Source organism: Rhinolophus sinicus, linkage group LG07, assembly GCF_036562045.2.
Source record: "Rhinolophus sinicus isolate RSC01 linkage group LG07, ASM3656204v1, whole genome shotgun sequence".
Lineage (NCBI taxonomy): Eukaryota > Metazoa > Chordata > Mammalia > Chiroptera > Rhinolophidae > Rhinolophus > Rhinolophus sinicus.
Genome location: NC_133757.1, coordinates 128,489,058 through 128,505,656, shown reverse-complemented (window position 1 = coordinate 128,505,656; position 16,599 = coordinate 128,489,058). Strand labels below are relative to the sequence as shown.

Here is a 16,599-nt window from a genome sequence, read left to right as displayed (position 1 = left end):
TATTTCCTTTACTTGTCACAACAAGCCGATGGAGGGATTCTCTTTTCCCCCCTTTTACAACTGAGAAACTGAGGCACAGAGCAGTTACGTGTCTAAGGTCACATAGTTCATAAGTGACAGAACCAAGAGTAGCACAGGTGTCCGACCGGCCAGGAGCTCTTGTCGTCACACAGCTGGGTGCAGGGGCCACCAGGGGCGTTGTCACCCAGGTCCCTCGCCTTAGACAGCCGTCGTCTCGTGTCTGGTACCCCAGTTACGCAGCAGAACCCTCGAAACCTGCCCTCACACCCCTCCCCGAATGCGTCAGTGCGTTCTGGGGGCTCTCCTTTCCAGACGTGCCAGCCTGGCACCCATGCCACTCGGCCACGGCCGTCTGAATGTCAGTGTTCCTCATGTTCTCTGCGTCCGTGAGCGTCTGCTTCAGCACAGCAGTGACGGTGTCGTCCCTGAACCCCAGGACACAGCGCCGTGACTTCCCACCTGCCCAGTGTGGCACAGCACATTTAGTAGGATTTTAAGCTCCCTTTTGCTGCTGAGAGCATGACTCAAGGTTAGAAAAATACCTTATGCAACTAATGAATTTTTAGAAAGGGGTTTGAAAGGTAAGAGAGTTGGGGCAGCCGCGTCTCCAGGGGAAATTCTACTGCCTGTGCTCAGGTCCCATGGCAGTGAGTCGCACCCACAGGATGGGCCAGTAGGTTATTCCAGCCTCTGTTCTCCAAGGGCTTTTGTCGGGAAAGCAGCTCATCTGCTCAGTACATTTTTGAAGAGGGCATATTTTTAATTTGGCAAGATAGATGTTTTAAGTTTTCTCTCTAGTTATTCATTAAAAACGTAAAATGAAGTCTGCTTTAAATTCAAATTTGTTGAACTGTTGAAGAGGGAAAACCTCCCATTTAGGGGACTGAACTTAACCTGTTTGGCAATAACTGTGCTGTTTCTTTTCTGTGCTGTTACTTCGCCGCCAGCATCCAGAAACTTACGTAGAAACTTAGACTGGAGAGGGCCCCACAGGATCCCCGCGAAGGATCGCGTAACCCAGTGCTTATCAAGCGTTTCTTCCTGTGACCTACAGTTTCTTTCAAGCTTTTCATCTTGACCCAGTGTCTAAGACTCCAGCGAAAGTCTCACAAAGCTGTAATTCCCTTACATGTGAAATGCACTGCAATGTATCTTCTTCTATCAAATGCTGCCTTGATCTGCACTTTGGAAAAAAAAGACCCATGTCTGGTGTTTGGCACGACACAGTCTCCTCCTCGTGTTCTATCACAAATCACATGCCTCTGTTTAATCTGAAAGTGTAGCTACGTACGTAGTCCTTCAGGACGTTCAAGGGTATCGGTGGAGCCAGTGGGCAGCACGGTAGGAGCCGGTGCCATTTGCACCAGCAGGCGTCTGTTTGACCCGGTGGTGGGAGCGGACGGTGAGCCTGCACTGAACTCCACAGTCAGTCAGGGGGCTGTGCAGGTACTTTGAGCAGAGGAATGCCAGTGGCCTCTTTTTTGTCTGCTTCACCAGACGCTCTCACACATGCAGTCCATAAGTCACGGGTATATGCATTTGGCATACATTTCGCAGGAGGGGTGGTAGCCCAAAGCTCCGTGAGGTCCTTACAATCAAGGTACAATATACAAGTACACCATCTCGAGGCTTCTGTAATCGGAAGCCCCCTGCTGACAGCAGCTTCTCGCCCTTTCTCAGTATTCCTGACGCTTCAGGGTGTGTCTGAGTGTCACTGACCAGCTCTTGTGAGTACCAGTAGATGGAAGGACAAAAGACAAGGCAAGAAAGAAGAACATGAAGAAAGTCAGAACCACTTATTAAAATACATAAAATAAATGATATTGATACAGAATTGAAAGAGGAAAGATTTTTTTTTTTTTTTAGTAAAGGATACTTGAAATGAGCACTGACTTTTCCAAGAAATATAATCACTTTTTCAAAAATCAAACTATAATCAGTACAGTGGAATCATGCAATAAGAACATGCAAAAAGATGATCTAAACATATTTTTCAAAGAAAACAGAATATTTCTGAATATCCTAGGCTTAGTAATAAGTCTATAATTCAGTGTCCCCTCATAGGTATAACTTTATTAAAAGTGAACAGGAACGGGCATTAGATGAATTCTGTTTATTTCTTTCACCATCTCTGAAAGCCTATATTTAGGCATCTGTGACTCTTTCCTTTCACGCAGAAGAGCTGACTGCCCTCTCCTGTTGCCCGTAGTGGCCTGTGATTGGTGTTGCTGGGTGTCCTGTAGTTCCCAGTCACTGGTCTTTTATCCTCACTTTCTTCTACCTTAGATTGAAATTCTCCCAAGTAATAAATATTTTGACCAACCAGAAGCCACTGTGAATATTCTGAGACATTAGAAGGCATCATGGTTTCTCCCAGTCAGCCCTAAATCGGACCAACTGGATTCTAACTGTATTGAAGCTAATCTCAGCTTGACCTTGCAGCACCAGGAAGTGGGGTGGGAACTGGGGTAAGGATGGAGACCATGGTCAGCACGGTCCATGCACTTTGACCTTCAGGACCGATCATGGGATCCAATGACTTTTTTTGTGTGTACTTTTAGAATAGTTTTAAAATTAACATGGATAACATTCCCCAGTGAGTTTTCATGTAATAATTATGAGTGTGATAAAAAAATACAGTGAATGTTTACATTTTTTAAAAATGTGTTACAGTAAAAGACACATTACCATTAATCCCCCCGAAAATACTCCCCCTCACTTCGAACACACTTTCCCCATTGTTCTTGCCACTTTTCTGTAGCAGTTCTGTTAAGTCCTCTTTCCTGAGTGTCTTTAGTTGCACTGTCGTGGCTGCCTCCATGTCCTGAATCACTTTGACTTTGGGGAAGAGCCAGAAGTTGCAAGTGCCAGATCCAGTGAATAAGGTGGTAGAGGACACACCGTAATGTTTTTATTTGACAGAAATTGCCGTATACCAGAAGCGATGTGTGACATGGAACATGGTCACGATGGACGATGATTTATGGCACACTTTAAAATGCACCTTCTCTCAACCGTAGCTCACACCCGACTGCACCGAACAAGCTGAAACTTGTCACACACTGTTACTAAGGTTCCACACGCCACTTCCCATATTGAAGAGCCCTGCCTTTCCGTTGGATGGCACTCGGCAGCAGGAGTCACCGTATTTTGTGATCACGCCTCATACATTTACTTTTTTTCCAAGAGTTCTTAATTTCAATTTTTTTCTGAAGTGTAAGTAATGAATTGCTTTAAATATAATTTAATGTTACTTAAGATTAGGTTTAAGGAGAAGATTTTCTTGTCATGACAGGAAAATACTGTATTTGAAATTTTAACAAAACAGTGTTTTTGTTCTTGATATTAAATTTATTTTAATTTTGGGTACTGAACAGTGGCCTATGTATCATTTATTAATGGGGCACACTGCTAAGTGTTTTGTCAAAATCTGCATCCGTTATGCAATTTTAGGAATCTCTGTTCAAATATCTAACATGAGAAGACTGCAATTTCTGTGTCTGACCAGTTTATTTGCTTGCCTTCTCCAGCTAAGCCAAATTCCAAGCTTTTATGCCCAAATTTTAGACCTGTCATGTTTAAAGTAAAGAAAATGAAAGTGTAAGACTCTGGGCCTGGACAACAATAGCCGCCAAAGAACCATCTCTTTGTCTATATCTGCCTGTTTTTTGCTCGATTTAAAATAAAATGAAGAGTATACATGGATTCATATTTCAAAGAAACACAGTGCGCATAGTTTTCAAATATACAAATGTAAATTGATGTATATTACACTGGGGAAATAAAAATTGGTGTCGTTTTGTTACCCGTATTATTTATGTTACGAGAAACAGAGATTAAGGAAAACAAAGCATGTATGCAGATTTGCCTTCAGCTTTCTAGAAATGTTAGTTTTATTTTGAATTTGGTTTTCAGTGCTTTTGAGTTTTCTCTTTGACAAGTTTTCCCTCTAGAAGTGACCAACTTTGTCACAAAAGAGCCAGCAGTAATGGTAGACTACACTTTCTCCCTGCGGCGGTGCCATTTGGCTGTTCTGATGGCTGAGACTAGTAAATACAATGTTTTTAAATTAACAGATGAACTCAGTGTAGGTGCCCCTCTTTGAGGAGGCCTAAGCTGGCTGGTGCGTGCCTCGCTCTGAAATAGAACTGACTGCCGATGGGAACAGAAACAGGATCTGACTTACCAGCTGCCATGTTTGCATCGCAGTATGTGATCGAATCCCACTGCCTGCACCTGCGGCAAAGCCCATGCCTCGCCCGTGCCCAGGGCTGCAACTCAGCTGCCAGGCCGATAACTCTTAGGTGATAACTCTTTCGCGCTAGAGAGAGGAAGAGGATTAGGCCTTGAGGCAACTAAACTCTGGAAATATTTTAGCCTCAGCAACACCTTCTTCCCCCTTATAAATCCTATACTTAATGCCTTGGAATTTGACATTTTATTATAGATAAAGAAATTGCACTATTTCCATTTAGGAAAGCTCATTTCATTTATTCATGGACTTAATTCTACCTTCTAGCAAACTTCAGAAAAGAGTGGCTGCCAAGATGTACTATAACCTGTTTTCTCAAATGCTTTTCTCATTTCTTCCTAAAAGCATTCTGGGGGTGACTGTAATTAGGGTGTGTGCACCCTGTGTGTAGCCGGTGGGAGTGACAGAGCAGTCACCCAGAACGCCCAGAACGTGGCATCTCGGCAGCAGCTGGCACCAGGCTCTCAGGGCTGGCCATGCCGGCGGGGGCTAGTGTGTGCTGAACAGAACACCATGGGTTCCTTTGGTGTAAAAATGAATGGACAGTTATTTGCAGGGAATAGTTAATGTCAGCTTTTGTAAAAATCAGCACAGTTTCCAACCCTTGACACACTTATCAAGAAGAGGATGGAAGGTGGATACTCCTGACTGCCAGAAAGGGCGTGAAGAGAGCTGATGACGTCTGCCGCTCTGGGGCATGGTTCCCAGGCTGTGCAGACCTCTGTGTAGGCGTACCAGCACCTCCGGGCCTAACAGCTGAAGCGCTCACAGTGTTACCGGAAGCTCACCATCCTCAGAGTTGTCACAAACATGGCCGTCCACGTGAAGGCTGCATCACTTAGTTGGGTTAATAAACAAAAAGTGTGACAATTTCAGTTAGTTCTGGTTTTCCAGTTCTTTAGTTTTAAAAAGGGTGGAAGGAAGTAGGGAGGCAGGAATAAGGGAAGTAAATGTGTACGTTTGATCCCAATAAAGATGATGCTAGTTTTCCCTGCTATGTCAGGGGCATCATTCATCCCGAGCTCATCTCACCTGGTCACATGGCTGGCTACAACTGTTGGGGATTATTTTGGGATTGTGTGATGCAAAAGCAGTGAACTTGGCCAAATGGTTTGGCTTTAATTGTTACCACATGCTTGCTGGCAAAATGCTTTTGTGAAACTGGGTTTGACTAAAACAAAATCATATGCTCAGTCATCAGGCTTGCATCTGAGCACCTCTTGACGTGTTCAAAAAATAATTCACTCCCAAATGATGACTGTTTCCTTGTTTACCTGAGTAGTAGTCGTCATACTGAGAGCATTTGATGTCAGAGGTAACTCGAAACTAGTTCCTTGTCTCCCATGGCACCTGGAACAGCCACCTCTGCTTAGCTCCACAACTCTGATCTGAGCACCCGAGATGGCCCCGTCCGCTGCAAGCTTTGAACTTGAAATGGTGGCAGAAAGAAGTAGTCATTTCGCCCTGCTCACACTGTGATCTGCACGTTTCCTTTTAACTTGGACAGCATAGAAATCCACCTTATTTTCACAGAATAGCCGTCGGAGTTCATTGAGTAGATGTATCATTATTTACACTCATTAGACACAGGATGTGTTACAGCCGCCCAGTGAGGAGCCTGTGATGCTGTCTTTGAAGAAAGTCACAGTCATCGGTCGTGGCCCAGCTTTCTTTACTGTGTGGAATGACTGTGAACAGAGCCAAACTTGGGGTTTTCTTAGGAAGCCCAAGCTTAAATGAAGGCAGCAGGCACCTCTGATATTCACAAGTGGAAGAACACTCTGCACACGACGGAAGTTACAGGACAGTATTTGTGCAGCCGTCATTTTACTGCAGACACACACAGGTCACTGAGATTTGGTGGCAGTTTCTGTCCCAAAACATGGAAGAATGCCCCCCATCTGGTAGAGTAAGTCCTCAGACACAGTTGTTGGAAAGACCGTGCACAAACTGTGTGCCAAGTCTCTGAAGGACGCACAGACTCAGGAAACATGGCCCCTGCTTGGTCGCGTTGGTGAGACAGAAATCCCAGGGACTGAGGGGGAGCAGGTGTTAGAGTTGGTTATGGAGAGCAAACTGTGCTGCACTCTTGTAGGGTGACACTGGCGGGACAGGCTCAGGAGAGGGGACCACTGTGTTTACCTGTCACGCACTCCAGGGACACGGGGTTGGAGCCTGGCGTGCATGGCCTCACTCCCCGTCACCTGAGTTAGAGCCCTCCAAGCTGATACAGAAAATCCACGACCTGCAAATGACCTTCTATGATTGTGGGTGAAGCCAAAGGCTCTCTTCTCTGCCTTGGAGAAATTTTGGAGGTGGATTCAGAAAAGATTTTAATGGCCAAGGACGACATCCAAGGACAAGATAGCTGGAGTTAAAGACTGGACATCATACAGTCTGTGAGCTTGGGGCTTCATGGCTTCTACCAACCCCCTCTGTGGACGGTGGTGGTTTGTGTGACAGCATAAATGTTTCTTTGAATCCACGTTTTCCGTGTGGTGGCCATCACTGCATGCTGAGGACAGGTCGTAGCACACATCATTGTTCTTTTGTGGTGACTTTTCAGAAGCTTTATATCCTGTGAGTGGCTGCTTTTCCCGCCCTCTGTAGCCCTGTGAAGACCACGGCACCCGAGGTGGTTTGGAGAATAAGAAGGAATTTACCATCTGTGGGGGTGCGTGGGAGGCGGGGACACAAAAGAAGTGTGAACGTTCTACATGTGGGGTTTACTTTAGAGTTTAGGGTACACAGTGAGTGTTTTCAATTCAGAAAATACAGTTTCTCGCTTACTTTCAGTGAAAGCCCAGCTCATGGGAAAACTTAAGGTATGAGTTTGAGGAACTAGCAGATTATTTTATTGAAAGTTCTAGTTGTGAGTCATGGGCGTATGACTTGGTAAATGGACTGGAGTGACTTCAGTTTAGAAGCGGCGTGATGAAGGCTGTTTGACAGTTGGCTGTGTAGAACTTTCCTGTGAAATAGGGGAGAGCAGAGGCAAAGAGATGTTTGCTAGACTCTCATAGCGATTGCTCTTGCCGCCTGTTGTAGTGACACAGGCACGCGTGGCATCCCCCGTGCGAGGATGTGAACAGATGCGCGAGGAATAGCCTCTCAGCGTGACAGTTGTTAGAACCTGGAGACTTGGGCTACGTGGATCTATAACATTTACGTGTATTCACCCAGCTTCACAGGGATTGTTTCAGTTTGTCTCATTTAACCCTCTCAGCCATTTTATAACATGTAGGTGCTTCCAACTTACAAGATGGTTGATCTGAGTATGACCCACAGTTCACACTCGTCAGAACCGAATGAAACCTCGGGCCTGTCTGTGAGGACACTGGCTGCAGAGGCTGAGGGAGAGTTGCCAGCAGCTCGTTAGGAGACGAATGCCTCCCACATGCCCGGCTCAGTGCTGTGCCTTGGCTCACGTCTAACACAAACTTTCTTCTCTTTTTCCTTTTTTTAGTGCGACTTCACGACAGCATATCGGAAGAGGGCTTCCATTACTTGGTGTTTGATCTGTGAGTACAACACACTTGTGTTCACTTCTTTTTTGCTATCTCTTTGAAGACCATTTTGAGTTAAACATGCTTTTTTCCAATCTACAGTCCAAATTAATGACCCTGTAATTTTGTAAAATGTTCTTCAAATAACATTGAACTCTAATTCTTTTGAAAAGAGGTGACAGCTCCACAGTGTCTGTTGAAACCCTAAGTTAATCTTCATACTTGAGACAGTGCAGAGTCTGTTTCCTTCCGGATTCTGGGTTGTGATGTCGTTAGCAGTGCTGGGTTTACCTTGGGGGAATAACAATGGCTGACCGCTGACTTTCCACTTAGTGTTTTAAGAGTATGTGTAATCTGTTACCTTGTATGAGAAGACGCCGAGGAAGGAGCCTCGAGGCTGCTTAATTCAGGGGCTCAGACACCCTCAGACTCCCACCTCCCCACCCACCCACTGGCTTGTCCCCAGACTGGCTTGGTCCAGCTTAGTACTCGTGGTAATGCCCAGTGGAGGATGTCGTCTCATGTTCTCTTCAAGAATAAAAACCTTACCCAGAAAATTGGGAGTATTTCTTTCCATTGGCAGGATTGGGTCATGTGCCTACTTCTGACCAGTCACTGGCAAGAGAAGTGGGGTCACCAAGATTGACTTGGACTGACCAGGATTTGTACACTGAGGTTCTGTCACAAGAATGAAGGGACAGTAATGAGTCTTGGGGCACAGTCCACAGCCTCTGCTCTGGCCAGATCCACACATGGGGGGGAGGCGTTGATAAGAACCCCGTTTCTGAAAATCAGTTTGATGTTTCGTATCAGAAATGTTCGTATCATTTGACACATTTCACTTCTAGGAACAAAGTCTGTAATTTCAGGTAATGCTCCGTGCTGACAGATGGCCATTGTATCATCCTTCATAAGGAGGGGGGGAAAAAACAAAACCTAAGGACCCCATAATAGAGAAATGGTTGTAATTGCAGTGGATTCGTATACTGGACTGCTCGCCAGCATTGTAATGTGATGCTGGGACGCAGATAAGAAATTGTTTCATGGACCTGAGCCTGAAGGTGCTAAGTTTGGTTGGTTCAGCCCTTCAGTGATAGTGAGGAATCAAGTTCTTTCTGTCTGTTCTTTGTTGTGCGTGAGCTCGTCTCATGCTCTGCCTGCCTGATTTCCAGGTGTCACACTGCCTTCCACAGTCAGGGAACAGGAGAATATTAATTCCATTGCATATGATTTTATCCGCAGGGAAAATCTTTCTCATCCGTCCCTCAGAAATAGTGTTAATCCTCGTGCAGAACTGCGTCCCATGCTCATGTGTGAGGCAGGCGTTGGGGAAGTGTGGGGACAGAGCCCCAGAAAGTAGTTTACAGGCTCTCGGCCTCACGTGGAAAGGTGCTGGCTCAGGTGGTGAATGGCCGTCGGCTGTGGCTGATTGGCCGTCGGCTGTGGCCGGTTAGCCGATTGGCCACTGGTATAACTGCTGCGGCTACGGAGGATTGCCGAGGAGCCGAGCAGAGCCGAGCAGAGCCGGGGAGAGCAGAAGAGGAGGGCCGAGAGAGAGGAACAGAGTCAAGAGAGTGGAGGAGAGTCGTCGGTCGGTCGGTTGGCGGAAAGGCGGACGGCAGGTCACACGTCCGGTGGGCCCAGCCTCCAGTGAGACCATAGTGGTATGACTCCCCTACCTATGGCTCCGTGGGTGTTCCTTTTCGGCCTCACCATATCCTGCGTTCTTGTGTGGGGAGCGGGAGCAGAGACCCCACAGGACACCCCGCCTGAAAGATGGCGCGGCGAGAAGGCCTCCGTGCACGACAAATGGCGCAGCGAGCAGGGTCCCCCGCCCGACAGGAAGGGAGTAGAGTTACCCTTGGCTTTGACTGGTCGGGAGAGGGAACCGGCTGCCTCCCCCCACCCCCCAATCATCACGTCAGTGCTTTGTTTTCAGGACAGAGGCGTCCTGCCTGCCGGCTGTGGGTGCCTGGCGTGCGTGCTGGCGGTGGGACCCTGAGGCCGGACTGTGCGCAGCCCCTGCACAGCCCTCCCGTGGCCGCGGCGCGCCTCCTGCCTACTCAGTCCTCTCTCACAGCTCACATTTGCCCGTCTGTGGTTCTGTCATCCATTCTGCAAGAAGTCCCTTTAGTCGTTCTTTTAGGGTCCATATGCTAGCAGCCAATTGTTCGCGTTCCTTTTTCTGAGAATGTCATGATTCTCTCCTTCACTCCTGAAGGATATTTTTGCCAGATGAAGAACTCTTGGTTGACAGTTATTTTCTTTCACTGTTGTGGCAATTCCTGCTGCATTCTTTGCTTTTTGATGAGAAATCTTTTGTCATTTTAATTGTTTTTCCCCTGAAGGTAAGGTGTTATTTCTCTCTGGCTGCTTTAAAGTTGTCCCCTTTGTCTATATGTGAGTAGCTTTCAGAAGTTTGACTATGATGCATCTTGGCCTGGATTTCTTGGCGTATATCTTTTTTGGTGTTTACTTAACCTCTTGAATATGTAGGTTTGTATCTTCTGCCAGATGGAGAATTTTTAGGCATTGTTTCTTCTAATAGTTTTTCAGCCTCACCTTCTTTTTCCTCTGCTTCTGGAACTGATGACAGGAATGTTAGATCCTTTGCTCTAGTCCCACAGACCCCCCCAGGGTCCGTTCGTTTTATTTCATGTCTGTTGTCCAGATTGGGTGACTTACATTTTTCTCTTTTCAAATTTGCTGGTCCTCCCCTCAGTTTTTTCTGTTCTGCTGTTAAGCAAACCCTTTGAGCTTCTCATTTCAGTTACTGTATCCACTGGAGCTTTTTACTGTAGCCGAAAAGATGTCCTTGTAGATAATTCCCACTGCATCGTCATTTTGGTTTGGGGTCTACTCATTGTTTTTTTTCTTCTTCTCGTTGAGATTTCCCTAGTTCTTGACGTGGTCAGTGATTTTGTATGATGTCCTGGACACCTGGGGTGTTATTTAATGAGACTCGGGGGTAAGGAGGTGCCATCTTACTCCTGGAAGGTTGGGGGGCGGGAGCCCCGGGTTCCTGCTCCGCCTCCCTGGTGCCTGGGCTGTCCCTCCTGCTGCTGGGAGCACAGACTTGGTTTTCTGTATTTAGTGAGAGGAACGCATCCAGCCTGTTTCTCAAACCTGTTGCTCTTTCTCGGTGGATTAATTTGTCAGATTTCCTTTCTAAGTAAGTCAGGCTGCAGTGTTGTAAACTGGGACCTTCGTGACAGAACCGAGTTCTGACCATGGCTCCATCGGAGACTAAAGCTGCTCCTCTGCCTCCTATGTCCAGTACATGAGCCTAGGAACGAAACCAATGCAGGACAGGTTAATAGGAGGAAAGGCACCCAATTTGTGTTAATATTTATGTGCACGGAATTCATAGAAAAGAAGTGGAACTGAAAGGAGCAGGGAGACTGGGGGGTCCAGCCCTCACCTTCAATGACGAGAACCACTCTCCTCACCCTGGTGCACGGAGGGGGCACCTTCCTCAAAGGGAAATGTGCGGCCTGCTCTTAGGCAGAGAAGCAGAGGCAAGAGCTCTTCCTGTGCGTGTTGATTCTCAGTGGCCTTTCGCTCAAAGCAGTCCTGATGCCAAGTGACGTTTTCTGAGGCAGCATATTCTGGGGCGCACTCTAGGGTGATGTATTCTGATAACTCTGGCTCCATGAATCACTTCAGTGTCAGGTTAAATGCAAAAGGAAGGCATCCTTCTTACCAGGCCAGGCCTTTCCATAGCCACCAAGTTATTTATGTCCACATATTAATGTTGAAAATTTCTCTTTTCCTTACTAAATGGAGAAAATGATAAGAATCACATAGGTTTTTATTTCTGTACACCTGGCGCACAAGCTTATATTGGTCATGTTAGTTTCAGGTGCACAGTACAGTGATTGGACACTTCTATGCCATAGAGTGTGATCACCCCACTCATCCTAGTGACCATCTGTCCTTGTGTAAACCTATCAGCATAGTACTGACTATGTTCCCCTTCGCCTTTCACCCATCCCCTCACCCTCTCCCTTCTGGTAACCATCAGTATGTTCTCTGCATCTCTGAGTCTGTTTCTGTTTTGTTTGTTTACTCTGTTCTTTAGATTCCACACATAAGTGAGATCACATGGTTTGTCTTTCTCTGTCTGACTTATTTCACTCAGCACAATACCCTCTGGGTCCATCCATGTTGTCACAAATGGTAAGATTTCCTTCATTTTTATGGCAGAGTAATACTCCATTGTATAAATGTATCACAATTTCTTTGTCTAATCATCTATTGATGGACATTTTGGTTGTTTCCATGTCTTGACTATTATAAATAATGCTGCAGTGAACATAGGGGTGCATATATCTTTTCAAATTAGTGTTTTTTGGATTTCTTCAGATAAATACCAGAAGTGGAATTGTCGGATCATACGGTAGTTGTATTTTTTATTTTTTAAGGAACCTCCACACTGTTTTCCATAGTGGCTGCACCAATCTGCAATCCCACCAACAGTGCACGAGGGTTCCCTTTTCTCCACATCCCTGCCAGCACTTGTTGTTTGTTGATTTATTCATGGTGCCATTTTGACTTGGGTGAGGTGGTATCTCACTGTGGTTTTTATTTGCATTTCTCTGATGATTAGTGACATTGAGCATCTTTTCATATCTATTGGCCATCTGTAGGTCCTCTTTAGAGAAATGTCTCATGTCCTCTGCCCATTTTTTGATCAGATTTTTTTTTTTTTTTGAGTTGTGTGAGTTCCTTATATGTTTTGGATATTAACCCCTTAGCAGATATATGATTTCCAAATATCTTCTCCCATTCAGTAGGTTGTCTTTTGGTGAAGGTTTCCTTCACTGTGCAGAAGCTTTTTAGTTTGATGTAGTCCCATTTGTGTATTTGTTCTTTTGTTTCTCATGCTCAGAGGGATGTCTCCAAAAAGATGTTACTCAGGCAGATGTCAGTTGACTACCAGTGTTTTCTTCTAGGAGTTTTATGGTTTCAGGCCTTACATTTAAGTCTTTAACTCATTTTGACTTTATTTTTGTACATGGTATAAGAGAGTGGCCCAGAATCACAGGTTTAGATAAAGTGTATTTTTCCATGCACCATCTTTTATCCAACACGCAATAATTATCTAATTGTGGTAGTATTCTATGAAGAGGAAAAGTAAGTCACTTCATAAAAATGCACACTTTAAAGATAGTTAACAAAAGTATGCTCTTAAAGTTATCAATGAACTGCTCATCTGGGAAAATTGGACCGCACTTAGCCAATTGGTTCCAAGATAAAATGACAGGGATTCCTCAGGGAGGAGCGTTCCGTGTGTCACGTCCTTCCGGCAATGGTTTGGCTCGCGCTCACTTCCTGTGGAATGTCGGCTATGCAGATCTGATGGCAAGTTCTATTTTCAGAGGTGCATTGAGTCTCCTAATGGCACACTTTTCCCAAGAGGCTCTGAGTGCCCTGAAAAAATCATTTCTTCTTGCCCTTTTGAACTTACCTTTCTTATTCAGGCGTCCGTGCACTGTCCCCAAGAACAAAGTGTGATGGTCACTTTTGCAGGTAGACTCAGGAATCCCAGGAAAGGCCTGCAGGGAAGCAGAGCCCTTCCTCCCCACACAAGCGAGCTCCCGAGTTGTAGACACAGCCCTCCTCGGGGATGGGCCTGGTGGGGCACTCGGGGCACTCGGCCGCTCCGGGAGGCAGGACGGGGCAGTGCAGCTGGGATGGGGGGCTCCCAGGGCAGCGGCCTCCAGGCACAGCCCTGGCCTCGGGTCCACAGGTGGTCCTGCCTGCTGCAGGACTGATGGGAAATGCGGCCTGATGACAGCGGTCGTCTGCAGGTGGCCTGTGTGACACAGAGGCTGTATCGTGTGCATGGCAGTGGAAATTCCACCGCTCTAAGTGAATGTGTAAGAGCCATGCTTGGGATGATTTTGTCATCTCAATAGGGTGCTAAAGTGGCCGGTTTGGGGGGGGGGGGTCCCAGAAGGACTGCTGACCGGAAAGGACAGACCTAGTGTTGGTCTCAGAGCTGCCCAGGGCTGAACCCTTAGCGCCTCTTGTCTCTGAGCCTCGTTCTTCTCATGCACAGGGAGGAAGTTTGGGGGGTGTCTCCGGTCCTTTCCTGTTCTGAGAGGCCAGGACGCTATGCTCATCAATGAGGGATTTCTGTAGAATAGGACTCCTGATGTCATTTTTAAATTTCAGATAATTTCTTACAATTCTACCATATTAGAGAAAAATGCAGTTGTTACATCTTCAAAATAAACATTTTTTCTCCTAGCAAAAACACGTCTTGCTGCATGCAGTACTTCTTATTTTCTCTGTTTTAAAGTTTGTTTTACCCCAGGTAAGAAATTCTGTTCGTCACCTGCCTCCTAATGAAAGACGTTGATGCCTAATGTTTAAGGGAGAAAACACTGTTTCTGAACATTTTTAAGTAAATGTCCCAGTTGGATAAACTGACAAAGGGAGCACCTCGTGGCTGCCTCCCTGCCCGTTTTATCTATTCATACCGGCCAGAAAGCTTGGTCAAGTGGCGTGTTTTGTAGTCATTATTAGGAAACCGTGTGTATTTTTAACTTTTGCAAATTTTGAAATGATGTAATATTAAATATACTTTTTCAAATTACACCCCTTGGACTGGGGAGCTGATAGTTTCATTGCTAACGTCAGGACTAAAGGATGAGGCAGACACCATCCCTTCCTCCCAGATTTTACAATTCAGAGAGGGGATCAGGCTGCGTCAGGAAGTCTGTGGTTTAGACCGAATGAGGCCAACGCTGTGAGGGGTACACATTGCCTTTGGGGAGACAGGTGTCTGGGAACACGGGAAGAGCTGGGTTGAGGCAGACAGTTACATCTTCGGGAATTTCCTTCATGCAGCAAACACACACTTGGTGTGTACTCACTCAGCACAGACCACGGGTGAGCAGACCGAAGGCAGGTGAGCAACAGTGCTTGCCTCCCAAAGAACTGAAAGCGATGTCATACATTCTCTCATCACTAGAGTATGTGGTTGCATAACCGCCAAGTCAGCGTTCACAAAACACAGAGATGGTGTGACAAGTGTGACATGTCTGTGAAGGTGTCTGACGTGTGCCCTAGCCGCTGGCTCATCCTTCCGGTTATTTGGCCAAATCCTTCTCTGTGCCGAGAACACTCCTGTGTGTCAGAAGGGTGTATGTTCCACCCAATTCCGGTGATTAGTACATCTTGGGGGTGGAAGGCCAGTTTGATTTTTCTGAAGACCTCGTGCCTACTATTCACAGCACATTGTATCCCTCTGAAAACCTACCTAGTGTAACCTTGGCTGCTTACAAATCTGGCGTTTATGAAGAAAGTTTGTATAAATACCTGTGTACAGGATTTGTGTGGACATAAATTTTCAGCCTGTTTGAATAAATACCAAGGAGTGTGATCGCTGGGTCATCTGGTGAGAGGACATTGAGCTTTGTAAGAAAACTTCAAACTGCCGTCCACGGCGGCTGCACCGTGCTGCGTCCCCACGAGCGGTGACTGAGTTTTGGTGGCTCCACGTCCTCGGCAGCATCTGGTGCTGTCACTGCTTTGGACTTTGACCAGCCTCTCAGATGTGAGGTGGCATCTGGCTGTTTAATTCGCGGCTCCTGGTGATATGTGGTGTGGGGTGTCTCCTCCTGTGCTTGTTTTGCCACCTTTGTGTCTTCTTTAGTGAGGTGTCAGGTCAGGTTTTTTTGCACACTTTTTAACCAGATTGTTTATTTTTTGTTGTTGAGTTTTAAGAATTCTTTGTATAATTTGGGCAATAGTCGTTTATCAGACGTGTCTTTGCAAATATTTCTTCCGATTCTGTGTCCTGTCTTCTGATTCTCTTGACATGGCCTTTTGCAGAGCAGAAGTTTTTAATGAAACACAGCTTATCAGTTATTTCTTTCATGGACTGTGCCTTTGGTGTTGTACCTAAAAGGTCATTGCCATCCCCAAGGTCATCTAGATGTTCTCCTGTATTATCTTCTAGGAGGTTTATAGTTTTGCATTTCTTGTTTAGGTCTGTGGTCCATTTTGAGTTAATTTCTGTGGAGGGTGTAAGGTCCGTGTCTGGATCATATTTGTTACATGTCGTGTCCCGTTGTCCCAGCGCCATTTGTGGGGAAGACCATCTCTGCTCCGTGTTGGTGCCTTTGCTCCTTTGTCAGAGATCTCCTGTGTGTGAGGGTCTGTGTCTGGGCTCTGGGTTCTGCTCTGTTGGTCTGACTGTTCTTCCATCGATACTGTAGCCTTTTAGTGAGTCTTGGAGGTCGTCAGCCTCAGTCCTCTGACTTCGTTCCCCTTCACTTCTGTGCTGGCTGCTCTGGGCCTTTGCCTCCGTAGGAACTGTAGGGTCAGTTTGTCCATCCACAAAAGGACCCACTGGGATTTGGGTTGAGGTTGTGCAGAATCCACAGATCAAGTTGGGAGGAAGTGGCATCTTGACGATATTGAGTCTTCCTGCTCGTGGACGTGGGGCATCTCTCCATTTACTTATTTCCTTGAGATGTTTCATCGGTTTTGTTATACATATATGTGTGTGTGTGTGTGTGTGTGTGTGTGTGTGTGTGTTACATATTTCGTTAAACTTCTACCTAAGGATTTCATTTTTGAGGAGTTTAAAGTGTTTTTTTATTTCAATTTCACTTGGTCATTTCTAGTATCTAGGAAATAAATAGACTTTTCTGTGTTAACCTTGGATCCTGCAATTTGCTATAATTGCTTCGTTCCAGGAGTTTTATTGTCAATTCTTTAGGATTTTCTACATAGTCATAATGTCACCCATAAACAAGGACCGTTTGATTTCCTTCTTCCCAATGTGTATACTTTCCTTGCCTT

The 16,599-nt window shown here is 45.9% G+C and overlaps 1 protein-coding gene across 18 annotated transcripts in view; it reads left to right on the top strand.

Annotated features, from left to right (window-relative positions):
• Positions 1 to 16,599, top strand: part of CAMK2D (calcium/calmodulin dependent protein kinase II delta) — a 185,654-nt gene that overhangs the window by 91,558 nt on the left and 77,497 nt on the right. For all 18 annotated transcript variants that reach the window (XM_074338635.1, XM_074338646.1, XM_074338638.1 and 15 more), the window contains exon 4: positions 7,740 to 7,794. In XM_074338635.1, the coding sequence (XP_074194736.1) occupies positions 7,740 to 7,794 (55 nt within the window). The remainder of the gene's footprint in view (positions 1 to 7,739; positions 7,795 to 16,599) is intronic.